At 39.8% G+C, this 20,787-nt stretch overlaps 1 protein-coding gene across 7 annotated transcripts in view; it reads right to left on the reverse strand.

The window, feature by feature from the left end:
- Positions 1–5,979: 5,979 nt before the first annotated feature.
- CPQ (carboxypeptidase Q) overlaps positions 5,980–20,787 on the reverse strand; it is a 166,141-nt gene continuing 151,333 nt past the window's right edge. For all 7 annotated transcript variants that reach the window (XM_030012612.2, XM_030012613.2, XM_041123191.1 and 4 more), the window contains one exon: positions 5,980–7,659. In XM_030012612.2, coding sequence (XP_029868472.1) covers positions 7,499–7,659 — 161 coding nt within the window. In that variant the 3' untranslated portion in view covers positions 5,980–7,498. The remainder of the gene's footprint in view (positions 7,660–20,787) is intronic.

Raw genomic sequence — 20,787 nt, forward strand, 5'->3', positions numbered from 1 at the left:
AAATCCAAGTCTAAAAGACATACAAGTACTGCAGTTTGAGCTATAATTCAGGCTATTTGGGAGGAAAATAGAGTCTGTGACCCTGATCTCTTCCTGAACTTCTAGCATTTGGAGTGCAAAAAAAAGTACTCACCTCCACATGGTCACCAAGCATGAAAACTCTCCTGTCATTCTAGTTCTATGGGAGTATGGATGCAAAGGACCTCTGCACCCAGTGGATGAGCAGAAAGATTCTCCATGGCAATCCAACTTTAGTTGTATAGAAAGAGGTCAACACCTGGACTCTGGTCAGTGATCCTCAGTTCTCTTTTCTCTAGATGAAGCCTGGAGTGATCACCCTTTCCACAGGACCACAGGGCAACCACTCGGGCTGAGGTGAGTGGCTGAGCTACCCATGGCTCATTTATTATTTGTTTGTCACATGAAGACGTGGTGTCAAGAACAGCTGTGTCACACACTTCTTGCAGAACATTCCCAACAAATGCTTCTGGTCTTCACCCCATAAATTCAAGCTTACATAGTCCTGGGAATACAGAACACCCAGCATGTTATCAAATGCATAGGGGATGGAGAACCCCCTAACCAGAGAACCTCCTGTGGAGCAGCCTCTGCTGATACCAGCAAGCACTGTTGGGATTTTGCTCAACAGAGAAGGATATGTATATTTTCTCTAACTTCTCCTTTGAGTTCAAGTGAACACACGATGTCAAACACCTGAAACGAGATTTTGCTCAATCGAAAGTAAAAGTCTACACTTCTATCATGTCTGCTTCCTTCTAACAACTTGGAAATTAATCCTCTCTTCATGTTTAAAAATTTGTTCCTGTTGATAAATGGATTCATTTTTTGTAACTTAGGTTGTTGTTTAATACATGTGATACTTATACAGAGTTTACTGAATTATTTCATTTATTATCTTCTCATACCTACAGAGACACTACTGTTTATGAGAGGAATGAAAAGAGGTTTCGACAACTGCACATGCCAAAACTTAAGTTCAGCTATTTAACAAGCTAAAGGTATTTCTGCATTAAAAAAAATAAAAATAAAAAAAAAACAACCCCCCCCCCCAAAACCACAATTTCATCATTTTATGAAGATCTAACAAGACCAAATTTTTAAGTAAATTCTTCTACTGCTCATACTTATCCTTCCAATAAGCTCACCATATAGCCAGAAGGGACTCCTGCTTGGAGGGACAGCAATACTAAAGCTAGACTGAGTTCCCAATAGAGCTGTATTCTGCTTACCATTGCAAAAAGGGCATATAGGAATTCACAACTAGTGTATATTTTCTTCTCGACGTTTCATGTTACAGGTTCAGGCTACATTATAAAGGCTTAAAATAACTACAACGCAGAACTCAGCATTGGGAATCACTGCTGAAGAGAAGCATGCATTTTCTTGTAGATATTTATAGCTTTCTCTGCTTCTATGATGAGCAATTTGGAGGGGTAAAGCTGTCAACATTTTATTTCCATTCAGAAACTATGCAGTGATTTATGCCTGTTAAACTGTCCATGGTTAAATGTCTCATGACTCACTTTCTAGTAATTCCTTTTATTAAACTCATCTTACTGATGAGCTAAAGCTTGATAATAGCCACAGAAAGAACAGCACAGCAATTTTATTTTTAAATGTGGATGTTTTGTTATCTGCTTTTGAACAATCTTTAGCCTCTACATTGTGTATCGTATTAAAAGCTGTGATACCTTTCTGTCCTAGTGATAGAAATTTAAAGTAAAATAAAAAATGATGACTTGAAGTGAAAAAGAACTGGGAAAGTTGCTTTTAAGTACAGGCAATGATATGAATTCTCTGCAGCTGTATCACTGACATAATATCCCTGGAAAAAGCAAAAGGTATAGATAATTTAGGATAAGTAACATACTGAATAATCACATTCACAAAGGTGAAGTCAAAATATTCCAGAGATTATAACACGAGTCACAAAGAACCTCAGTGAAATCAGAGTTTCGAAGACATTCCCAAAGATTCGGTCCATGCACAGGACATCAGTTTTATCAAGATGCATGCAGCACTATTATCTCAATTCCTACTAAGGCTAAAGAATATAGTTGCCACTCTGTAAATCCAGAATTTTTTTGGCAACTTCTGCTTATAAAGTACATGCTTTGATAAAAAGCAGAAATGAAGTTATCTCCAAGGTAAGAAAGCTTTTCTGTGTTATGTATAGAGAGGGAAATGTGTGCAGGCATGCATTAATTTGTTTTAAGGTTAACATAAATGGCATAAGCCTATTTGTTTTCCTTCCAGAAATCACTAACTTGGTTAGCTGAGAGAAAACACAAAAATTATTTTCTCATTTCTCTCCCTTGAATTTGCAGTCCAGTGTGTTGCATATGATCAGTCAAAAATGTCACTTTTGCACAAAATTGTACACTTCAGCTTCAAAATTATCTCAGTGGTATACAAAGAAAGTAGCAACTCATTTATGGGCAGCACAGCTTGGCTGAGGTAGGAACTTCTGTATCCTAAACTTCACTTCAGGACTGACTGGCTGCATGGCTTTTGGAAAACCATTTGACGTATTCTCTTTTCCCATCTTGCCCCACTGTATGGCCACTGACTTTGTGAAAGAGACTTAGCATATGTGTGATGGTCCAAAGCTGTGAAATGATATATATAGATGGCATTGTGTGCGACTATTTCGCATACATAATTGTCCCACATAATTCCTGGATGCAAAGTACTGTACCATAGTTTAAAATGGATACGCCTAATGTCCAAATTCTATCTTGAAATGGCAGTATCTGGTGGAGGACTATTTCTTTTTGTTTGTCATGACAAATAGTAAATGCAAGTAGTAATGCAAATGCGAATAATGCAAGTAATGTAAATGCAAACAGTAATTACTAAAAGACACATTTTACAGATAAATTCTCATGCAGCTAAAAGGTGTTAACTTCTTATTCCTCTCCTCCAATTGAACATCACCTCTGCTATGAACTTACATTTTACATGCATCATGTATTTTAACACAGTGTTGCTAAATCAGGCTACACCAAACACCACTACCAACATTTAACAGTGAAACTGAAGTAGGTTTAGGTAGTGTTCCCCAACTCAACCAGCAAAGCAGAGTAAAACATTGGTACTTGAAGCCACACTCCCTGCCTCAGTGTTACCTTGCTCTAATTCTTGTGGTCCCTCCTCCAGCACTTCCCTCTTTGGTTTCCATAAACCTGATTTTCACATAGTTATGTAGAAAATCACGACTGGTGATGAAAACTCATTACATATTGATCACAAAGCTCTGTCTGGCAGTAACATAGGCTAGTGATAAAGGCAAGTGGTGGCCTGGATGGAGCTCTCACCCATGTGCTACGTGTTGCTCTTCAGAATCATCTCAATCACGTCTTGCAGTTCCTGAGCCCCAAGGCACAAAATACACAGATTTTTTCAGTTGGTTAGTCATTCCTATTATCCATATCACAGTACAGATGATGAGAAAGATGGAGTGAAAGACCAAAAAAACCCGAGAAAATAGAAACTTTACATAAACTAAAGGAGGTTCATCTGTCCTGAAGTGAAATCAAACTGCAAGCTAAACACAGAGCTGGATATAAAGTTGTCATTGAGGTCCCTCCTCCAAGGGCAAAGAGGATTACTAAGAAGAGAAGCGCCTAAAAGCCTTGATCAGGTGCTAGCACAATGCATTTATTAAACAACTGTAACTACAAATCACAGCTCCATAGCTGGCCAAACTTTTGTGCAAAAGGGCTGGAGCTTCCAGAAGTATTGACCATGAAAGACTACGGTGTGCATGTCGACAGTGCTTACATGCATTTGCTGTAGACAGAAGATTACAAAAGGTCTAAGTTAAAACATTTCCATAAGTGTGGTGCAAAGATAAAATGGACTGTGCACAAAATAATATTCCTTTCTATTATATGTGATCAGGCTTTCCTATCGTTCAGCAGAAAGGAAAAAAAAAAGCAGCAGCTTCTCTTCCAGAAAGTCTTGAATTTTCCCATTGAAGAGCTGCGATGCATGCATCATTAATTTCTATGCAGAAAACATTGTTCACTTCAACCAGCAATTAGTGGTAACATTTCTATCCTGTGCAGTGATGAGATTTTTATGCTAATCATTACACAGCAGTAAATTAATCATTTGGGCACATTTAGATGGTGTGTATATTTCATGAGACAGATATAGATATCAAGATCAGTTTGATATTTACTCATGGTAAATGGAAGTGTCTCAAATCGTTATGGGGGAAGCATACTAACTAAATATACAGCCAGAGATGTTTGCAGTGTAGCGGTGGCAGAAGCACTGCTTCATCTCTTGTTCCAGGAAATAGCTCTCTTTCTTTGTTTTTAATTATTTTAAGGGAGGTAAAAATCTTGTGGGATCACATAGAACTGAATCATTCAAAGAGGCAGTGAAACTCCAATAATGTCTTGACACATGAAGGACAAAAGCACCAACTCGGTTTCCTATCCTGCAATTCTTCTTTTATTACTGGCAAAATTACCTATGTTACATTATGCAGTATTGAAAAGAGACTTTTCATCAGCATTTGTGCTATAGTCTAGTCGGGTAAATGAATTATGTATTGGCCTCGTCCCTCTGTAACTATGTCTGAAAGCTTTGAATTGTAGCAGAAAGGAAGGCTACCCAGGGGCCTCCCTTCTCAGCAGATGCAAGAGATATGTAATACCTTGAGGAAAATGTTTATTTGAAATTTAAATTTTTGACATATATTTAAATACTACTGCCGTTTTTTCAACTCTTAGCTCACAGATCTTTGCAGGCAAAAAGCAACCTAGTCCAAAGCTGATAGTGTTTTATTTTATCAGAGGGAAATGTACACATGGCCCCTTTATCTTAGAATGTCACCAAAATACTTATGAAAAACACAGATTTATGGCAGCTGACCCTGACAATAATAGCAATATAAATAATATCCTCAGCTATTACTTTTCAACTGAAGTTGAGAAAAATCTCAAAAATCAAAGGTGTCATGCCAGTGGAAAGCAAAGTTATGTTGGCTTACCTGGATCACTTCAGAAGAGCTCTTGAACTGAAAATCGATCAGCCGATATAAGTTTAATTGCCACCAATTGAAACAGAATAATTGCTACACTGAGCAGGGATAAAGATGAGCTATTGCACAGAAGGTACAAAATCCCACTGGGAAAGGAAAGAAATTTATTAGCATCTCTTCGTTGATGGAAATTTTTGAGAGAGGTACATCTGAACAGGCAGGTTATCAGGACAGCACCGTGAACAGCTGAACTTTTAGATCTGAGAACCATTACAGATCAGACAAAAAAGAACTGGTGATTCAAAAAGACAATGTCTTATTTTAATGAAATCTGTTTTCACATATAAAAAAATATTTGTTTTTCAATTTGAGAAGGAAAATATTTTTAATGTCACTATTTTTATACAAATAAGATGGCAATTTTGATTTTTGAACATTTTTTTCAAAATCCACTCTGCAAAGCTTCTCTCTAGAACTATGTATCTGAAGTTGACATGAAGGTTAAATTTTCTTCAGGGGCATCACAGTCTTAATTTTTATGGCCTATCCTACGTAGCCTAGGAGCCAACAAGCACATCTTGGGATGCGCTGTGGCGCAATGTGCATCCCGCAGCGTTCTTCTCCGCAGAGAGTATTCTTGACTCCAGAGATTCTCCATTTGACTTGAGGCAATGGAGAAAAACACAAATAAACCCTGTTTCCAAGTAAGCACAGGTTAAGTTTTGTAACAATAAATGTAACTTCATAGAAAACCCTTCTGAGTCTCTGATGTACAAAGTGGCACACCTTGAGGGAAAAAGATGTGGAACGCAGTTCAGGAAACAGTCAGTAATATTCTGTGAAGATCAAAACGCTGGATTTAGAGACAGCTGAGGATCTGTCAGTGGTGAGCACCACCGGCTATGCTCTTGTCAAGCAAATCAGAAAAAAGAAGCACAGGCATCATGCCTTGAAAGCAGAGGAAATTTTTGCTAACTTTATTTCAATACTGTTTCTTTAAAAAGAAAGAGCAGAGTATCTCCAGGCAGCTTTTATGTTCCTGAAATTATTTGGAGGGAAAATTTAAATATTTAATAAATTTGATGTAAACCCGCTATTATCATGGTAAACAGATATCATGGTTATTAATACTATAAAAATGAATGGCTCATCACTCAGCTATTGCTCAGCTACAGAGGTGATTAACAGCACCAGGGACTGCCTGCCATTTGGTTTAATACTCCGTGTTGTTCGTTACATTAGTTGTCTGGCGTTGATTATATTGCAGCAGTTATTCACATCAGTAAGTTTGCTTGTTGTAAAATTTAAAAGCACAAACAAGGATCATGTCACAAAGAAATAAGCAGAAATCATATGCCTTAAAATATTCCCCAACACCAGTTACATCTTCTCTACAGATACCCCTGAAACTCATCTGAATATTCATAATCTTTGAGCAGGAAAAAAACCCAAAACCAAAACCCAATAAAGTATACAAGAATCAAATTCCCAGATTAATTCCTTCATCAAAGTGCATATGTCCCAGCATCCTCTCGCCTGGCTTCCAGCAGGGGAGAGGATCACCGCAAGAGAGGGGCAGCTGGGAATGGCTTCAGGAGACTGAATTAAAATCTGCTTTTACACTTCGTTTGGATATCAGCTGGCAGGTAGTGAAGGTCACAAATTACAGCTATGATGTTGTTTCTGAAACATCATGGCATTTCAGAGAAAAACTGCCATATGAAATTCTCTGCATGTCGCTACGGCAAGTATTCCATCAGAAAGAAAAGGACACACACAGCTTTCCACAGGGAGGTGCCCAAAGAAACACAGGAGATCTGGGAGTCCTGTGGTTGGCTTTCTATCCTCTATGTCCTGGTTTATCTGAGTCTTGCATGAAACAACCTTTAGTAAGATTTAACAGCAGGAGCTGAATGAACTATTAAAAGCCATATTATTTTAGCATTTTGACCATTATTTGACCATTTTACCATACATTACCATTAAAACAGCCAAGATTAATTTGTCCTATAACCTTAAACTACACTATTATCTTAGAGTAAAAAAAAGGGGCTGTTTTATTAAGAGTACATCACTCTAATGCATAGAGCAAAAGACCAAAAACAAACCCATAAATGTGTACACTAACTCAATACATTAATTATTCTGATGCAACAAATTTATTTGGTATATTTTTCCTGCTGCATAGAATCACTTTGCATACAAATGGTTATTATATCATAATCAAAGAGGTATCATAGGTTCATCAGAAATTTAAAAAGTACTTAAAAGAAGAAATTTTAAGTGAAAATCACAAATGGAAGACATCAAAACGGCAAAAAGAAACAGGAATGTGTAAAAGAGCATGTCCTTTGAGAAAAACAGACATAATAATGCACAAAATTAGGGTGAAAAACAGAATTTCCCACAGCTGTAGACCACATGCATTAGTGGACTCACAATCTTTACTGAAGAACAGAAATCCTCTTTCTTGGTGTTTTATTACCTTGGCAACATCTCCTCCATGTCAGCAATCACATAGGAGACAACAGTCCAAACAGCAGCACAGAGATTCATCTGGTTTGGATCCTGAACTGTCATCGTGTCCCCTTGAGAATGATGAAACCAGAAGTATTTACTGAGGTCATCATGCAAGCTGGCACCTACAGAGAAAAATGGGCAATATTCCATTATAGGAATACAAATATTTAAAGAGGAATATAAACTTGAATCCATTCCTGGGATGTTTATGATTAAATCCACATGCAACTGTATAAAGTTCCATATAATAACTGCACAGAGCCATGGCATGTGCAGTTTGTAGGTTTTAGGTTAATTGACTTGAGTGAGCGTGAGGCAGCAAAAATTCACACCGGGGAAAAGCCGACCTTCCCCTGGGAGACTCGTTTCCTCAGCAACAGTATACATCCATTTTCCTTGAAGACTACCAGAGTCCAAGTAGGAAAATCCCTACAGGAACCTCACATGCGGCGGCGCTTCCTCCATTCTTCATCCCACTGCTCTGATGATGAGTTACGACTGAGTGATGGATCCTCTCCTTGCTGTTATTTGTGTTGGGGAACGCTTTGGAATTTGCTTTTGCTTTTGAGACTTTGTTCATCGCAAGGATATGCTGTTTCAGAGCAGTTTTCCATATAACCTGGGGTAACCTAGATAGCCCAGGACTACATTACCCTCTCAGTCAGGAGTCCTCATCAGCTGGGGCAGAAGCAAGTTGGGTGAAACCACAGTTCTTCCCATTCAGGAACAACTGACTTCCTCTGAGGGCACATGGGCAGGGAAAGGACTACTCTTCCCCAGGCCAGGTGGGCTCGGGGAGCACAAATAATGCCAGTGAGGCATCACGCAAGGCCCCAAGGCAGACCAAAGCCAAGAGGAGCAGGAGAAGCTGCCACCACACCGGGTGCTGCAGCAGAGATGCCGGCAGTGGATTTTCACCCTGGCCATTCTCTGCCTGGTCCAGTCCCCACTGACCCTCTCTGACCCCTTGTCCCCTTGCAATTTCTTCTCTCCCCCTTCATTACCTCTGCCTCCTGTTCTCTGGTTTTATGCTTTGTTTTAATCTCAACAACCCTTCCACCATTAACAGAATTCCATGCCAAATTTTGAAAGTAAGCAAATGTGATATTTACCCCCACCACACTGATTCACTGCTTGCAATTCCTTTGCGTTGATTCCCTGGGCCTGCCCGCTCATCAGGCTAGGAGGTGCACAGCTCCCAGGGTAGGATCCACCTAGCACGACAGGACCTCCTCCGGGCTTGGTCATCAAACCCAGAGAACAAGCACTGATGTGAATTCACAAGTAAGAGCTATGGGCCCCAGGCAGAAACACAGACTGAGGCTACTCCTACCATGCCAAGTAAGACAGGAAAAAAACCAGGATTGTTTGATTATAAAGATGAACTAAATAAATTATTCATATATTTATTTAGACGCAGTGGAAATCAGTATCAGATGATGAGGGCTTTGATAAACTCATGTGTGCTCATAAGACTTACTGTTATGATTTTTCCTGGTTTCCCTGAGATGCTTGAAGCCTTTGAAGAGAATGAAAGCAAAAATTCTCACAGCATAACTGTACATTCCTATAATACATATCTTTTGATCACTTGTATAGTCATTCAGGACAGAGTCCAGCTCTCACTGTGGTTAACAGGCATGCCTCTATTGCTGTAATGGGGACTGACTTGGACTGCTTGTTTCACTGCTATTTTAGAGAGAAGGAATAGAAAGATAATGCATTTTATAATTCCATCCAAGGTGAAGATCCCTTCATAAGAGAGATGATACGCAGAAAGACCAAATGCTGTAGCATACGGTTATACGGTATTGTGATTGATTTTAAGAGGCTCTTCTTGCTCTTAAGAGACTTGTTTGCTACTGACTTGAAGCAATGCAATCCCACAGAAGTCACTGGGTAGGTTACAGGTGCTGAATCATGTTCCACTAATTTTAGCATTGAATTTATGCCAAGTCATATTCACTTTTAAAATTTGATTCTGAATTCTTTTAAATATATACAACCATAAAAGGGTTGAACAATGATAAATTCATTAACTGATGGACTTCTGCACTACACACACATTAAAGTTAAGCCACTCAGGCAAACCCATTACAATTTTTGAACACTTTTGTAAGGCTCAAGACAAAAATTTAATGCCTGGAATTTGTCATAGACATCTCACTAATCACAGTAACTATGGATTTACAGAGTAGCATTTCATCTCTGTGAATGGAACAAGGATAAACACCCATTGCTTTGTAATGTTTAACTCCCTGAAATGCTGAAACAGATTTGTTTCTCTAAATTGATTTTAAAAATCAGAAAATGATCTGACTTTGACATCAAGAAATTACTGTGCAAGAAACATCAGAGTGTGCAAGTAGAGAGAATATGGAAGGGTTCCTAAACTGGCTGTGCTGTTTCTTTCATCTCTTGGGCTAGCATTGAAGTCAGTGACCTGCAAACATCTTGTGAGACTAAGGAAAAGACCCTAAAGAAAGCAGTTTTATCCTACGTAATTAGAAACAAAAGTGAAAATCCGTGTTCTTGGCTTTGAGCAGAAGAACAGTTTACAGCCGAGGGCCTCACGCAAGCCTCTAGACATGAAACCCCCTGGGGCACAGATATGACTGCAAGCAATTTTCATGTCTTCTGCTCCAAACTTGAGACTCCTCCATGTTGATGTTAGCTGCCCGGAGATATTTATGGCTTCCAGAGGTCACTGGGCTACGGTAAGACACTGAATAGTGCCCTTTTGCCAGTAAATGCATCCAGGACTGAGATCAACCCCTGCAGATGACCATGAAGAGGGAAGTTCTGCGGGGCTCTGCAGACTGCAGTCATGTTGGGTTACCTAAATAAAGTCCATGGGATCCTACAGCCCCTTTTCTAAAAAACTAACAGAAGAAGCAATGCTGTGAGCACAAGCGCCATCCTACAGAAGGCAGGGGCAGGGACAGAAGAATTCTGCATAACGCTTCAAACAGTGAGGTTTCAAAGCACATCAGCTGGCTGACTGTACTGTATCCTTGATAGCCACTGAATTATTAACCCTTCTCAAATAAAACCTGCCTGAAAGCCAAGCATGCCACTTCCAGAAGCTTGAAGGAAACTGGAAAAATTCACCTAGATACAAGTTTTAAAACTCCAGTTGCTAACCATTTTGTTCTTTCACCTACAATCGATATAATGGTTTTTTTTGTTGTTATTATGTAACATTTCCCTCAGGAACAACAGCCAGTAACAAATGGAAGTTTATTTTTGCCAGCTACATAAGCTAGCAGTCAAGTAAAACAGATGAGTAGCCAAGTCTCATAGACCTATAAATTATTCACCCATCTCCATGCTAGCCACCTAGAAAGGGGATAGTATACAGACTTACAAGAGTCTGAAAGGTCTAATTAAGTACTTAAAAATCCTCAGATGGGAGGTATTATGTAGGTAAGTATCTCATATTTAATTCTGATTTCCAGGTGGAACAAATACTCAAACAGAAAAACAAGCGACGGGCTGGGTGCTCCACTGTCACGTTTTATGCACTTTGCTGCTTTCCTGTGTTGGCAGAGCAAGAACACCCATAAAGCAAAGAGGGATGTTTGCCAAACAACCCTCTTTAATTGTCCTTTTTCAGTCTGTTCACATTTACAGTGATGCGAATCACATGAGGAACACTGCTGGCCAATAAGGAAATCAGTGAGAAACTGCTTCTAGCTGGATGTAGTAGGTGTTGTGGCATGAAAACAGGGTATGTTAAAAACCGCTGCCAAAAATGCTGTACTTACTATTTGAATGCATCAAAAATACTGAAAATAAAAAACTGAAAATAATTAATAATTTACAGCTTAGGTAAGATAATATATAGATAATTCATAGTTCCATTTAAAACCCCCCTTTAGTACAGCGGTGCAGTTCAGTTACCTAATGGCAGCTACCTAGTGCCACTGGTGATCCCCCAGGTGCCTGGTGGGACCTGTTGACATGGGTCTGATGGAGGGACCAGAGAAGATATATCTCATGTTTGGCCCAGCTGCCAGGGCCAAGCAGTCCACCATTCAGTAGCACAACATGTGTATTTTGGGAACTTAAAGCAGCGAGGCACCACCTTACTTGCCCTTTGTGGGAAACAGTGGCGTAAGTAAGGTCAGAGGCAAATGCTCAGTAATGCCTCTAACTTCTCAGGCTGGGCTTTCTGGTTTCTTTGTTGTGGAGGTTGCGGGTTTTTATTTTGTTTTGTTTTTCTGCTTTTGACTCCTTCTGAGCTCATTTCCTTATACTTGACTGATTAGTGAGTCTGCATGCTCAGCAGGCTGCAGATGAAACCAATTTTGTCCTTAGGTTGTAGAGCAGGGCAGCGCTTGCCAAACAGATCAACTTACTCCATAAATGTAATACTTTTAAAAACATATGCAACCAGCAAATGCTCTTGTGTGATCAACCCAAATTGCACTGGGGGGTTTGGGGTGATACTGGTGTCATCTGAGCTGACAAAATCATTAATCACAGGGGTACCCTTAGCACAGCAGGCAGGTGTCCTGTGATCAAATCCAGCTCCTAGGAAACATATTGATCCTAGGTATTGCAGGTCTGCTACACACAGTTCAACCAGTCTCTCAGATATAGACATTATTTACCCCTTCTCCGTTCCCCAAGTGCTGCAACTTCTTTTAAGACTTGCCATCTTCCAAGCTTTGCCACCAAGCGCAAGTGTTTGCTCATGTGCCAATTCACTGTCATGCAGTTGTGAGAAAAATAAGGGAACGGTATAAAACTGCACCAAAGCAGTCCATTGCTTTTTGTTTTATTAATGTGAATTCCCAGAAGCAACAACCAAACCTAACGACTGTTGTTTGTCAACCTTCTGCTGCTACTGTTGCCAACCCTGCCATCCTCTCCGTTTGCCCTGTTTGTGACTTGCCCAAACATGCCGTCAGGACCTTGTTTCCTAGCCCCAGATGGTGGCTACCTCATGGAGCTGGAGTAAGATACACCACCTCCTGTGCCACTGTACCAGGGCCACCATCTCCAGAAATGGCATCTCTCCATCTACCCATCTGGAGCTCCTTACTGGAGTCCAGCACAGGGCCACTAAGACAATTAATGGACTGGGGCATCCTTCATATGAAGAAAGGCTGAGAGAGCTGGGGCTGTTCAGCCTGGAGAAGAGATCTGTATAAATACCAGATGGGAGGGAACGAAGAAGAGGGAGCCAGGCTCCTGTCAGTCCCACTGACAGGACAAGAGACAATCACCACAAATCAAACCACATGAAATCCCATCTGAATGCCAGAAAACACTTTTTTACTGAGAGGGTGGTCAAACATGGGGACAGGTTGCCCAGATTGGCTGTGGAGTCTCCATCCTTGGAGATATTCAAAACCTGAGTGGACATGGTCCTGGGCAACCTGCTGCAGCTGACCCTGCTTGAGCAGGGGGGCTGGACTAGATGAGCCCAAGAGGTGCCTGCCAACCTCAACCATTCTGTGGGATTCTCTAACCCATGGTGCCATTTCCTTGGCTCATTCAGACATCTCTTATAACTGACACACCATAAACAAATTCTTCAATTCAAGCTCATTCATGTCTTCATTTCATGAGTCTCTGCATAACCAGCTATATTTCACACGTGGTTTGATGCACTGCACAAGGCAAGTAAAAGCAGCTGCTTTGGTAATGGATACTGACAATGTATTTTCAGTAATCAGCTGTGTAAGAGTATCTTGATGAAAATCCACACGCACACATTGAGGAATTCTGAAAAACTGCTCATCCCTTCTAGCTTCTGACCTCAGCATGAAATGCACAATGTGAATGTTAATTAGCTGATGACCAGAATATTTACCTGCCTTACAACATGTCCACATTAAACACTTATTTTTCACACATTAATAAACTGTCTGCCACATTTTTTTCTTGCCAACTTAAGAAGATGTGATGCTGCTATTGAGGTAGAAGGATGAATGAACCACAAAACGAATGATGAACATGTCAATGATGACCACTGCTTCTTGTCAGTCACTGTCAGGCACTACTACCTTCATATGCACTGCTGTGATAAGTCACCATTAGAATAAAACTCTATTGCCAGATATTTAAGCATTAAAATTATTGTCATTGCTGTAAACAATGACTGGGAAATTAGTTATTGATTATCAGAATGATTACAAAGGCAGTTTTCATAAAACACAGATGTCTTCAAGGGGGAAAGCATATAGTAACTCCAGAGTATTTTTCCAGTGTAAAACATTCTGCATTACATTCTGTCGTACATTTTGTTTCTTTTCTTTTTTATAACCCAAATAGCATTTAATTGCCAAAGGAAGCCAAATGTGAGTCTGGAAGTCAGTACACATTTCCCGTACAGCCCTATCAATGGCTTCCCAGTTGTATTTGCTTTCAAGTAAACTTCACAACACAACCATTCCATGAAACTTTCAAATACAATAGGAAATTCCCCAGTGTTTGTATAACCTCTCTCAGGTGTGCTGGGTCTTCAATATTACACTTAGATCTTTGGGATACTGACCTCTATGTGTACATTGCCATATATAGTGAAGTTAATATGCTAATGAATTACAGCAATGTGTAACTTTTTTAGGTTTCATTTTACAGTAGTCCCTAGAGGAGCTGCAGAATTGCCACTCCATTTTACACAGTATATATACGTCTCCAAATAAAAGAGACTCCAGCTCAGAAGAACATACACTCTAAACAGACAAGAGGGACTGCAGGATGAGAGAGGCATGCAGAGATGAGATGGCACATTCATTTTCTCACAGCAGCTGAGAAAGAAATAGATGCCAGACATCTGAGCCTAGGCCAGTGCCCTGTTGAGCAAGCTGTACTACCTCCTAACAGCAAAGCTGCAAATGCCTTAACAACGGACGTTTTGCTCAATGTTTCCAAAGTTTATGAAGCTAAAAGAAAGGCTTTGCAAGATAACATGTATGTAACTCTTGCATCTTCCAAGTACCTATGTGTTCAAGCTTCATCTCCCTGTGAAGACAAATCTCCATACTATCAAAGGTACTGCTTGTATTAAGATGTCAACACAAAGACCTGATCTGAAACCTTATTTTTATTTCTGCAGTGATTTTCCTGGCTACAAAAGACAGATTCCTTTTTTCCCCCATCTATTAAAGATTGCTTTTGTTTCCTGCTTTTTCCTTAAGAAACAAGAAAAATTCCTTTACTTCATTATCAAGTTTATTCCAATCTTGGACCTTTTTAATGCCAATGACACTATGCAGGATTGTACTAAAAAACTACAATGCCTTGGAAATAAAGCAAGACCTGATGAAATATATGTCTTTTTCCTTCACGTCGAGTGCTTAGAATTAGGAAAAAAAGAGGCAAAGGGATACACCGCAATCTTCTATGCAGTTAAAAACTGCTATGTACCAGGAAAGCATAAATACTGAAGAGCATTCTCCTCACACCAGAGTGCTAACTCAGCTTTGTGCTCCTACACACCCTATGAAATGGGGGTGTGGAGGTACACATATGTCCATACAGTAACAGAATCAATAGCCTCTCACTTCTCATAGCTGGAGCACTGCTGCCTCAGACATTTTAAAAGGTCAAGACTGCAGAGGTGGGGAGACACATGATTTTTCCTTCAAAGGATGTGTGTCAAAGAGCTACCAAAGAAAAAACAGATGAAAGATATGAACAGGAACATAATTTCTTATTTTTTATTTTCATTTTGTGTCTTTCTAAAACCCAGCAAAGTCACAAATCTTAAGTGGTCAGGGAGTAAGCCTGCTGCAATGGTAGTTCTGTTTGGGATGGGTTGGCTGGAAGGCTCCCCCCGTGCCACAGCATCCCCATTGCTGCAAGCCCCGTGGAGCGCTTGGCTGCTTGTGCTAGGTGATGCACAGATGTTTTGTGAGCTGCCATCGCTTAATCACAGTGTTTGGAACTATTACTGTAATGAAAACCCAATTATTGCAGACATGTATTGCACGTATTTTGGTGCACATATTAACCTCTTCTTTCGTGGGATAACCTTTGTTGACGGCTGGCTTTAATGCCAATTATTTCATTATCCATTTTTCAAGTAAGCAGAGGCAATAGAGAATGCTAATGCTGTTTAGTGGGGCGCTGACTGCATTAGTTCTCCTGTCATTTAGTCTCAAATGATGAAATTACAGACTAAGTTGCTTGAGTTTCATGGCTACAGACACTGAAATAGTTTCCAGTACAGAGCTTATAAATAACATCAGAAGTCCTGCTGTTTCACCTCCTGAGTCATTCTCTCAAAAGTCTTTAAAATTCATGATTCAAACAACAAGGCAGAGGGAAAGCTTTCAGTTGGTTGTTTCAGTGGCTAATTAAATGAGACTACAGTGTAAGGGAGACAATATGAAGTGTGCATTATTTCCTGTTTTGCTTAATGCATTTGAGAATTAATCCTCTGGATACACTAAACAGACTAAACTACAGCTCAGGATTATCACAGTTACTTTTGCAACGCATTAACCTTTCACTCATTGCGGCAGAGGACCAGTGACAGCTGGGGATTTAATCTAAACTTCCATGAAATCCTGTGAAATGAGGTCTCAGGGAAGGAAACAGTTCTACTCCATAGAGCACAGGTTGACTAGACTTTAAAATAGTATCCTAAACAGTGCTTGACTGGAAAAAAAACACAAACAGATGAAGCTTCAACAGTAAAAGGCACTCACTGGAAGCTCTTCCTCCACTCATCCACCCTCTGCCTTAAATCAGCAAGGCTTTTTTAAAAGAAGAAAATAAAAGGTTGAGTATTCCTAGCTGGCACTGCCCAAACATGACCCCACACTTGCAGGCTGGCTACCTGGGATGGAGAAATGCTCTACAGGCTTACTAATCCCATTTTTGAACCTATTTACACCTCTGCCCACCACAGCTCCGTGGCAATGCAGGGTGTGCCTGAGCATTTCATGTGGGCATGCTACAATTCTCGCTTCATGAGCTGCAGTAGTAGCACCCTGCCTCTCTTCGTTCACCATCTTCATACCATTGATGGCTTAATACGATTCTATCACACCCTAACTCAGCAGCTTTTTCCCAAGCTGAATAGTCCTCCTCATACAGAAACTATTTAATATCTCTGAGATTGCAGGCTGCTGGTGACTCTTCTTCCCCCTTTTCTAATGGTGTTTCACCATTCCTGAGATGAGAAGCCTAATACTGCCTGCAAACACCAGCCTGTGAATGGACTCATGACTGCAGCATACCGCAACACGTTACCTATGAAAACTTTCTGTTTCTTCTCTCTTCCTTCCCCAGCTGCACAAAACACTGTGCTTTTTACCATCCCTGGGCACTGAGTTGACAATTTCAGACAATTATCCACAGTGATTCCCAGATCTTTCTTCTTGAATGGATCCTGTTGTCGTGTATGCATAGCACATAAACTGCATTACTCTGCATTTATTGACACAAAAATGTCACTGGCTGTTGTATTGCTTAGGCATTTTCTACTATAAGATTACTGTCACATTTTCACAGCATCAGTTCTGATATGAAATATTTGAAGTAGTTATCAGCAAACTTTGCCAACTTGCTAGTCTTGCTATTCACTCCATTTGCAGCTAGCATGGAGTTTTGTGAACATCCAAAGTGCCAAAAAAAGGGGGCTGGGCAGCCTAATAAAGCCCTTCTCCATTATGAAGAAGACAATTTATTTCTACCTTCTTTTAATCAGGTATTACTCTGCAAGAGGAAAATACCTTTTATCTCACAGTAGCTTATTTCTTTAAAGGTCTTTGATGCAGGAGGTTTTGAAGACTCAACTGTACTTTGCTGACCAGATCCAGCTACAAAAATGGTTATAAACTTCTCTGAAAAAGCCCTGCTAGATTGGTGAGGCATGACTTCTTTCTTCAAAAGCTACACAGACTCTTCCATTACTTTCGTATTTTCTGTCTTTGAAGCCCATCTCTTGGCTCTGTGGCCACCCTGGTTCAGTGATTCACAGATCCCTCTTTATGGGATTCCCTACTTAGGGCATTTCAATTTAGAAGGGTTATATACCTGTAGCAGATGTCTGTATATGTATGTGTATATTATGTATATTTTAATATATTTTATTTCATTTGTGCTTTCTTTAAAATGAGGTATATGGCTACTTATATTATGTAGAGACTACTTAACAAAGTTGATAGTGTTAAAATTGGTTGTTGGAGTTATAAATCCTTTACATTTTGCATTCTCTTTTAAACACCATGTAAGAGGGATGAAAGTCGTTGCAAAATCAGCAATTTCTCTAATTTAGAATTCTTTTTCATGTTTTTGTTTATGCCTCAGCTCAGCAAAGCAGTTAAAGTTTGAGCATGTGATTTATTTTAATGCCATTAAGCTTTAAATGTCACACACAAGGGTCAAGTGAAGACTGGGACCCATGTAAACCATGTTTCCTAATCAAATGTATTTCTGTTTGTCTCTATACTCTCTGTATAACTGCACCATGTAGCTGATGTTATAAACCTGCTCAGAAACCCAGCATACTGAAGTGCTTTCTTCACCTTCCTCCACTAGCCAAAAAGCTTCCCTCTAAAGCCCAGGGGTAGACCATTGCTCCACCCTGTGCCAACAGCTTCCAAACCACCCCAGAAATTCAGTGGAAACAGGCACCCCCTGGATGGTTTGAAGTTCGGATGTGGGGAGCAGGAACCATGAAAATGACCCACTTAGTGGGGGTTTGAGCAGCATTTCTGTTTGCAGTAACTGTTTGCATTCATTTACATTTTCAATCCATTCAAGAAGCTTCCTTGTATTTTACAAACAAAGGAGCTATTTCCTAAGCCAAACTTGCAATCCAATTTAATGCAAGCCGTTAGGTCTGCTTTCCCAGAGGACGCTGGAGATTGAGAGGAAACATGCAAGATTCCACTGAAGTTCCCTGCAAGCTCTAACCTCCCCTCCTAGATATGATCACAACTGGATGTTTAATCACAAAGTACCTGTAGGGCCCTCCCCACCGAGTAGCCAACTCCTAGAAATGCCAACGTTCATGGGACCCAACTAAGCAGAGCTCTCTTCTGCCCAGATGGTGAACAAAGCCTGTTAATGACCACTCTGGTGCTTAACTAGTTATGAAAAAAACAAATGGTCACCCTACTTTAAGTAAAACACAACCTAAGCACATTACAAGTCTGTTATATTTTATATCACATAAACAGCAACTGCATTTATACAACCGCAACAACAGGACAAGCAAGGGTTTTTACTGTCTCTTTTCTGTCATACCCCATTGAGACTATAAAACTCTTCAAGGTCATGGTGGATTTTAGATGTAGGACCATTAGACAAGGCTGGAAGAATACTATGGCTACGACAATAAAGTATCCTGCAAAATATCTGTGGTTACTTTGATTAATGCATACTTGAGTTTTATACCAATATAAGTTATTTCCTAATAAAAGTTAGATGCTCCAGGTATTGGTGATGAAATACCTCTTTGATCTACAGACTAGTATATATTTAGCTAGTTCATTATGAAGAGAAAAATAGAGAGGCACTTGAAACAAAGTTTAGATCTGATCTTATTGCAAAGTTCAGGGCTGTTCAGATCTGGGAGTTTTGAGTCATTTCTGAAACAAAGCTGTAGTAATCCTCCCCATTCTGGTCTACAGATCACGTTGTCCCACAGGCTGTGAACACAAAGCAGCAGGAAGGGAAATAAGCAATTCTAACGATTCAATGTTCTTAAGCAATAAATTGCATATTTTTGTCAGCAAAGCTGCAAAGAAACAAGATACTTTAACAAAAAAAAAAGAAAAGAAAGAATTAAGGTACAGTGAGGACACCAGCTGCAACACTGTTGTCCGCAATCTCAAAATCTTTCTCTGTTTTAATGTTTCATGAAATTACATGGGGCCCCATTTGGAAAACAAAAGGGGAAATTAAAGGATTTCTGTCCTTTGAGGGAGGGAAGGACAGAAATTCCTCACACCTGCTCTGACTCTACAGTGTATCACTAACTGTATGTAGGCCCTGGCTAATCCACAGAACAGAACTAATCCTAGAAGAAGACAGAGTAAATAAAGCAATGTCCCTAACTAGCATGATTCTTCCAACCTGTAAATTTGAGTTGCTGTGATAGCTATTTTACCACAGTGCATACACAGTGACTTGTCAAAATGCAAATATATTAAGAGTGAAACAGAAGTCATACAAGCTTAGAAAGAACACTAAGAGAAGCTGACAATTAATTTTAAGTTGAAAGGTTAACCTGCTTGCTTTCAGCGACAGAGCCTCAGTCCTACCAGTAAGTGCAAATAGCATTTGCCTTAAAGATAGGCTTACTGCATTCTCTGTATTACCATGCACAGAACATGCTGTTTTCTTACAAATCTGAGAGGTTTTTGTTTTCATTCAAATTAAATCTATATGGGCGAAGGCCCCATTTAAAACATGGAAAACAAAGACTGGTTGGGTGAAACTTTACAGAAGCAGAACAAGGCACCAGCACGACCAGCTGCCCTGAATGCCAAGCTGTGGGTGTAGCTTTGAAAATCCTCCTCCAGATGCCATCTGACTATCTCCATCACAATCATATTTCTGCACATATCAAGGACCAATACAAATTTTTCACCATTTGGGAATAAAAATGTCCAAGGCCTCACTTTAAATTATATGCTCGTGTTTCTCAGTGCAGCTTTTACAGAAATTTCATGAGCAGCTACAAATGGCACAACGTTCTACGTATGATGCAACAAACGTGGATAATTTGATAACAGTGACCAGACTCTACGCAATACAAAGTAAACAAACCTCTATTAGTTGAAACACTCCCTACTAAGGGTTGTCAGGCATTGGGACAGGCTGCCCAGGGAAGGGGTTGAGTTACCGTCCCTGGAGGTATTCAAAAAGCGCGTCAACAAGGCACATGAGGACATGGTTTAGTGGGCATTGTTGACGGTTGGACTCGATGATCTTAAAGGTATTTTCCAGTCTAAATGATTCTATGATTCTACCATCCTTCTGATATATTGTGCCCATGCTAAAACTTAGAGCAGTGTTTACAGCTGTATAAATTGAAGCCATTTTGATTTGGATTTAGTCAAAGAAATCAAGTGCAAGCACTCTCTTGTAAAGCTGTTTATGGTGCCACATTCAAACACCACCTATAGACTAATGCAAAGGGGAAAAAGAGCCAATGATGATGATTGTTAGCAGCCTAGAGCAAGATTATTACCAAATGATTATAATTATTTTAATATAGAGAAGATAGAATTTAATACATTCTTTCAAAAAAAATCTTAATCTCTGCATTGGTA

This window comes from Aquila chrysaetos, chromosome 4 (assembly GCF_900496995.4).
Source record: "Aquila chrysaetos chrysaetos chromosome 4, bAquChr1.4, whole genome shotgun sequence".
NCBI lineage: Eukaryota > Metazoa > Chordata > Aves > Accipitriformes > Accipitridae > Aquila > Aquila chrysaetos.